Source organism: Solanum stenotomum, chromosome 6 (genome assembly GCF_019186545.1).
Source record: "Solanum stenotomum isolate F172 chromosome 6, ASM1918654v1, whole genome shotgun sequence".
Lineage (NCBI taxonomy): Eukaryota > Viridiplantae > Streptophyta > Magnoliopsida > Solanales > Solanaceae > Solanum > Solanum stenotomum.
The window spans coordinates 33,174,898-33,182,656 of NC_064287.1; the positions used below are offsets into that span (position 1 = coordinate 33,174,898).

At 36.6% G+C, this 7,759-nt stretch overlaps 1 protein-coding gene across 1 annotated transcript; it reads left to right on the top strand.

The window, feature by feature from the left end:
• Nucleotides 1–1,816: 1,816 nt before the first annotated feature.
• Nucleotides 1,817–6,541, top strand: LOC125868559 (uncharacterized). Its single transcript, XM_049549193.1, has 3 exons — nucleotides 1,817–2,433; nucleotides 4,708–4,954; nucleotides 6,007–6,541. Exons 1-3 carry the CDS (start codon nucleotides 2,104–2,106, stop codon nucleotides 6,390–6,392), a joined length of 963 nt encoding a protein of 320 aa, XP_049405150.1. The 5' UTR covers nucleotides 1,817–2,103; the 3' UTR covers nucleotides 6,393–6,541.
• Nucleotides 6,542–7,759: the final 1,218 nt, after the last annotated feature.

Consider the following 7,759-nt stretch of genomic DNA (forward strand, 5'->3'; position numbering starts at 1 on the left):
TCTTTTGGCTTTTATATACCTTTCTCCAAAACATTGTTTTTCTTGCTTTATTATTTTATAACAGAAAATAATTAGTGGAATAATAATTTCTAAATAGAATTTTTGCACAATAATTTTTTTTATTTTTAAAAATAAGGAATAGATTGTGTTGGCACAATATTTACTACTATTTAGTTCATAATTGATAATTGATGTGAGGTTGTATTTGTTTGGTGTAGTTGTAGCGTAGGTATTGTTATAATTATAATTATAATTTTAATTAATGAGAAAAGAGGATATGATTATATTTATATTGAGAGTGGTATATTTAACTATGTACAATTCGTCCCTCTCTTCTCTTATGTTCATCGAAACCCTAAATTGATTAAAGACGGGACGAAGCCATCGGTATAAATTTGTGTTTCAAATCTGCTACGATCCACCATCTTATCCTTCCAAGTACTGGCGCATACTCTGCGCTACATCTTTTCATGATGTAGGTTCAGGTTCTCAGCATTCAGATCATGCGTAGATTGGTTCCCGATCCACATTCAGCAACATTAGTGGTGAGTCCTCATACTTCGAGGACAATAGACATGTTTTCAGATTTAGTCTTTCATTTCGATTTTAGTTTTGTTAGGGTTAGCTGGGGGCATGTCCCAACAACTCTATTCAGTTAGAGGCTTTTCAGACATAGTTTTAGATTCAACTTTAGTTTTTGAGTGATTGTTCAGTATCACTAAACTCTTAGAATTTATATATAATCATACCAATATTGAGTATTCCCCATCATTCAGTTATCTCATGATTTAGCTTCCGCATTAGTTTATCTTTTCATAGATTTGTTCAGTTTGCTTATGATATGCCAGATGGGGGTTAGCTTGGGGTTACTCGTGATCCTAGGTCCCGTGTTTACGTCCAGGGGTAGCCTCGGGGCGTGAGAAGAAGTGTCCAACGCTGGTTGCGGTACCGCTTCAACATTTCTTCCTTCAGTCACCTGCGCTTGGATCGATGGAACTGTAATATTGAATTATCCAGTTAATCGCCGATGCTTTAGAGAGTTTCCTCCAATTCCAACTTGCGTTTGACTGGCGAGATGCCACTATTGAATTGTTTTGTGCCAATTAACTGTCGATGCTTAGACTATTTCCTCCATTTTCAGTCAGTGTTTGACCTGCGAGACGCCAGTTGACTCGTGTGGGACGATGGTTTCTTGCCCAGTGTGTTTCAATGAATTTAAGTTTCAAATTCTTGAACTTTTTTTTTTCAAGAAATGTCTGCACATAAGAGAACTAAAGCCTGAAATCACTTCAATTAGCATTAAAATGTAGCAATAATTCATGAATATGGTATAATAAATTGATAAAATATCGACTTATCAACACACATAGCCCAATTAAATGGAGATAGAACGAAACACATTTCACCAAAAAAATTCTACATACACGATCTCCAAAATAATGGTGATTTCAACAAACAATAGATTCGTTCAAGTGAAAATATGACTAATTTTTTCACCAAGTCTCTATCAAGTACAATTGTCAAAAGACGGTGCACATTGTCCCATTTAATATTTTCAAGCGTGTTTTCTATTATAATTTTAACGAGACACATTATCTATTAAATACTATACCTTCTCGCTTTTATATACTTTCTCCATAACATTGTTTTTCTTGCTTTATTATTTTATAACAGAAAATAATTAGTGGAATGATAATTTCTAAATAGAATGTTTGCACAAATATTTGTTTGGTGTAGTAAAAATAAGGTATTGTTATAATCGAATTAATTGTAATTATAGTTTTAATTAATGAGAAAAGAGGATGTGATTATGTTTGTGTTGGGAGTGGTATATTTAACTATGTACAATTCGTCCCTCTTTTGTCTGGCTCCTCTCTTAGGCTCATCGAAACCCTAAATTGATTAAAGACGGGACGAAGCCATCTGTATAAATTTGTGTTCCAAATCTGCTACGATCCACCATCTTCTCCTTTAATCGGAAAACGATTACCGTTAAATCTTATCGATTTTCTTTTTGTCAAATTTTACTCTATCTTATCTTATCTCTTTTAGAAAATCTTGATTGTTGGGTTTTAACTGGGATTTGTGTTTTACGTTTACACAATGGTGGGAGGTGGAAACAGGAAGGATGAACAGTTGGTCATAAGCAACAATAACGTTTTCGCTGCTCTTGGAACCCTAAGGAAGAAGAAGAAGTCTGATAAGGGAAAGAACGCTGAAGGTTCAGTTTCTAAAAATGTCAAGCACACTGACAAGGATCCTGACCCTGTTTTCTGGGCTCCAGCCCCATTGACTGTCAAATCCTGGGCAGATGTTGATGATGAAGATGATGATGATTATTACGCTACGACAGCTCCGCCCCAGGCTGTTTGGGGACCTGATACTGCTAATGAACATCATCACAAGCCTAAGGAAACTGTAACTCCACTCCAGGTGTCAATTCTTCATATTTCTAATTAGCATTTCATCCTTATTTGGACACCCTTTTTAGCTTAATGCTTTATTAATGATTGCTACATATTTTCATCTTACTCTTTGTTCTTGCTTTAGAGTTATAATGTGTATTTTTTAATTCTATGCTGGTAGATGAGTCGATTTGACATAGATAATTTGTCCACATCGTCATGATATGTTGCGTGTGTAACATTTATGCGTCTGTAGATATGTGACTTAAACATTGTGTGTGTGTCTGTAAACAATAAAAAAACATTGTGTGTACACAATGTTTATGCATCAAATGGCTTTTTAGAGTGTAGAGCAGCAGTGTAACAGTATTTCTCTGGTCAGTAAGGTCAACTCGAATCACAGTATCATGAGAAGGATAATGTGTTTGCTCTACTCGTTTTCCTTTGTTTGGTGAAGAGATGTTTATGTGCTTAGAGTGTAGTTGATATGTGGCTGAGTGTAGTTAATTTTATTTCTCTTATCTTTTAGTTTTCATTTATGTCTTAGTTAGTTTGGTGCTAGTTTTCCTGGGACACTTCACGCCTGCTACTGCATTTGTCTCTTGTGAATAATTTTATCTTGTATTCAGATATCACAGTTATGTGTCTTAGCTCCATATTATGCAGTCTTCAGTCAATTTTATCTGTATCGGATGTTGCACCTATATTTTGTGTTCTGGATTCTTCATCAGTTCATTTTTGATAAGGTTAGATTCTTTAGCTGTTTATCCAAATTATTAAGACTTAACTGGTCAGTGAAGATGACAGTTAACTCCAAGAATTTATCACATGATAACAACTAGAAGAAGATGTTGGAAACAGGGCTGTACAATGTTCAGTATGGTACGGTGATAACATGACATTGACTCGAGAAGATTTCAAGTCTTAATTGTTGTTTTTCTTATACTCCAATTGCATGAATGTATCATGCACTAGTACTATTTGAAGGCTATGTGATACTCCAATTACATAAATGTATCACACACTAGTACTATTTGAAGGCTAACTTATTGTTAACTCGATTTGGAAACCAATAAAATCCAGTGGGTTGAATTATTTTCTACTCTATGATTTTGATAAAAAGGGAGAATCTGGTGCATGAAGCATGCAGTGTTCAGGGTCCAGAAAAGGACTACACTATGTATGCGACCTCCCTGTATGGTTCGGATATTAATAGCATTTTCCTCATTTCAATGTAGCATTCATGATCTTCTGGATTACATGGGCGATATCTGATGGCCTTAAGGAAAAACAATCTAGATAAGTTGCCCATATTTTCTTATATGCTCATTAGCATAAGTTGGATTTCTTGGCACCCAAGGTTATTGACCTCTAATGGTCTGTGAAGTGAGTGCAAACCTTGGAGATCAAGGTTCAATACAATATTGGAAAGAAAAACTATGTGAGTCCTCCTGTCTACCTAAGCCTTGGTGTCAGACTTACCTGGTACCTGGGCTGCTGGGAGGTAGCACATACCCGGTCGAATCCAGGTGCGAGCAACTGTCACCTTTAGAAGGAAAAACAAAGTTGGGTTTTATGTACAATTACAGGCTTCGTCTTTGTCTTGGAGTATTTTGCTAACAGGATTTAAACCCAAGCACGAACGGATGTACCTCGCATTGCTGTTGAAGAGATGACTTTAATTTTTAAGACATTAGGTGGTGGTGGTGTCCTGAGAAGCTGTTCAACTTAATTTTTAGAGCATACTCTAGTCTTGTCACGGGCCCAATTTTTTTAATGATCTTTGCCTTCTCGATTCTCTGCCCTTAGCTTCTTTCCTGTTGTTGTATCCATCATTCTTTCTTACTCCTTTTTCCACGCTGAGCTTTTGATTGATAAACTATCTTTCTTTTGTAGTCCCATGAATAAACATCTTATTCTTGCCTTTTCTTTCATGTTGCCAGTGGTTCTTGGTTTCTGTTGTGACATGAAGGATTATCAATAGCTAGTTAGTGTTTGCTTTAACTGAAATATATTCCTTGATATCTGTTTGAAGATGGCCATAGTTGGTTTTAAAGTTGCTTCACAAAACCAATTTTATTCTTGTTTACATTGTAATGAAGGGCTTTGGAACTATGACGAGTTTGGTATCACAAAATTTTTCTTCTCTTCCTATATGATATTTTCCTTCTATCTAAAAGAAAAACATTTTATTTTTTGGTGATCAAGTTATAGCGTCTCAAAAATGAAGGTTCCTTTTTCATTCTATTGTTTCCCTTGTTCAGCAGCTTATCTGCATTAAGTCTTGTAATCTGTTCATCAGGAAAGTGAAAGTGAAGAAGAAGGGCTTGATGAAGCTGATGATGATAATGAGGAAGAACATGAGCAGGAACCTGCTTTACCAGAGGAAAAGGTGCCAATTGTTAAGAAGACTGCTGAAAATGTGGCCCCCAAAGAGTCGGAAAGGCAGCTTTCAAAGAAGGAACTTAAGAAAAAGGAACTTGCTGAGCTTGAAGCTATGCTTGCTGAATTTGGATTAAACAAAGCTGAGAGCAATGATGATTCACAAGGTAATTTGCTTATGATTGCAACTCAAACTTTTTCCCATCCAATTATAAGCATATCATTGGACAATTTCATATGAGATTCTTAAAAATTTCTTGCTCCATAAAAAATACTTAAATACAAGATATGTTTGTCGACTGCCTTCATATTCTTCTATTGTATCACTTCTGATTTGTATTCATTGTACTGCTCTGCCCTCTTCCTGCATCTAATTTGTTAAAGTGAAATATCTATCAAAAGCAAGAACTGATATACATCTCGAATGCCTCAACTCATGTTCCCACAAAAGTGGATTCTGCGCTAGTAGCTTAGAATAAAGTAATTGGAAAAGGGCCAAAATTGCCCCGGTACTTTTTGCCGAGGAGCACATTTACCCTCCGTTGAAAGTTGGGCAGTTTTATGACCTTGCTGTAACCAAAAGTCACATTTATGCCCTTATTTCAAATTTCAGTTAACAGAACTATTAAAAAATAAGAATGCAAAATTTTCTGCCCTGTGTCAACATTACAATTTTTTTTAAAAATATATTTTTATTTTTTCTAAAACAACCGCATTATTGACAGAGGGCAGAAGCGTTCCTTGGTGGAAAATACAGGGGCAATTTGGGCTCTTTTCTGTTCCTTTTATTTTACTTTTTCATTCTAACAAATCCCTGTTGCCCCACAACCATGGCATTGCCGTGAAAATATCAAGGAAATTCACCAGGGATAGAACATTTGGGTGCCTCTGCAAAGATGCTCAGCTTTATCTATTATGTCATCTGGCATTTATTCTCTCTTTTTCTTGTTCTTGTGTTTTACTCCCTCAATCAAAGCATGTTTCTTCTGGTGAGCCTTGAAAGTTGTATGCTTCTTTGGTAATTGGTAAGTGTGATCATGTTGTGACATTTTTACAAATATGTGGAACTCTAATATGGTGGTAACTTACGTATCCTTATAATACATTCTGGATTGGAATTGTTAATGTGGTATGTGTCTTATCTTTCACTATTTTCCAAATAAGCTTGGGTAATGTATGGACTATTCCAAAGTGACTGGGTGCTCCATTCCACTTGCAGGTGCTGCACAGGATAAGGTGGAAAAACTCAATGGAGAGATGGCTAAGAAGGATGATAATGCTCCTGGGGAGAGCAAGAGTGCAAAGAAGAAGAAGAAGAAAGATAAATCATCAAAGGAGTCCAAAGAGCAACATGATCAATCCAATGGTGTTGAGCTTGGAAATGGGACCAATGAAATAGTGCCAACCGAGAAAGGAGAAGATGCACCTACTGTTGCTGCGAAGGACAAGATAAAGAAAATGGCATCTCTTAAGAAGAAAAAATCTAGCAAGGAGGTAGATGCGGCTGCCAAAGCTGTGGCCAGTGAGGCTGCAGCAAGGAGTGCAAGGCTAGCTGCTGCAAAGAAAAAGGAGAAGAACCATTACAATCAGCAACCCCTGCGGTGAAATGTTTCTTGAATTGGAAGTGAGCATGTATCTTCTTCATTTGTTAAATGCACAATAAACATCAGAATCTGGTTCAATAGAGATGGACTATCATACTACTTTTTTATTTTACGAAAAAGAAATTAATCTAAAAAAATAGGTTTACTGAATGGTTGTGGTGGTGTCTTTTATATTCTGCTGCTGGATGGACAGTTTTTGTGATGTTGCTATCAAATTGATATGAACCAAAATTGAATTTGTGTCCTCATGAGTTCGCCAATGAGTGTATACATTCTCTATTGGAGCTTTGAAGCTATAGATAACAATACTTCTGCAGGGTCTGGGTTTGTGGTATCAACATTGTCACGCTCCGAGCTACCCTCGAGACGCGGACACGGGACCTAGGATCACAAGTGATCCCAAGCTAACCCTGCTGGCATGATTATGAGCATACTAAAGATAATAAACTGATGCGGAAGCTAAATCATAAATAAATCTGAAAAGATGGGGAATACCCATATACTATAACTGAATATATCAAATTTGAGAGTTTAATACAAAAGAAATATCAAACTCAAGAACTAAGTTGAATCTAACTATATCTGAAATAAGTCTCTAAACTGACTAGAAATGTTGGGACATGTCCCAACTAAGTCTAGAAAAACTGAAACTAAAGACTAAAAGCGATAAAAATAAACATGTCACTAGTCCTCGAAGAATGAGGACTCACCACTGATGCTGCTGAACTGAAGATCGGGAATCGATCTAAGCGTGATCTGGATACTGAGAACCTGAACCTACATCATGAGAAGATGTAGCGCACGTATGCGTTAGTACTTGAAAGGTACTGAGCATGCAAGATAGAGTAAAGCTGAAAGAACATATAACTGAACAAAACAATAAAGCAATGAAATCATCTGGACATGATATAGATACTGAATGCTGAGCACTGAGCTAACTGATGCAATGACCAAATTTATAACATGCTGAGACTGAATACTGACTGTACTGAAATATGGTCAATGCAATAGAGTCTGACTGAACTGTGGGAGCTACTAATAACCGACATAAAACCACATGAGCTAAATGTGGAGTTCGATGTATACGCCCCATCGAGAGGACCCAATATACCCTGCCAGAGGTATAGAGGCATGCTGGCGTGATCACTAAACTGATGTTGCCCACAGAGGGGACTTACACCTACGTGGCTCGTAGTTCTGGGACTATATGGGTACGCTGAAACCCTAGTCCAACTCGGTATTATGCTACTCCCAATGAATTAAGTGGTTAACTGGTTATGACTGAATTTCTGTAAATACTGGATAGCTCGAAACTGAACATGCAAACTGAGAATGCAACAATTAATCTGATAATGATGCATTCATAAA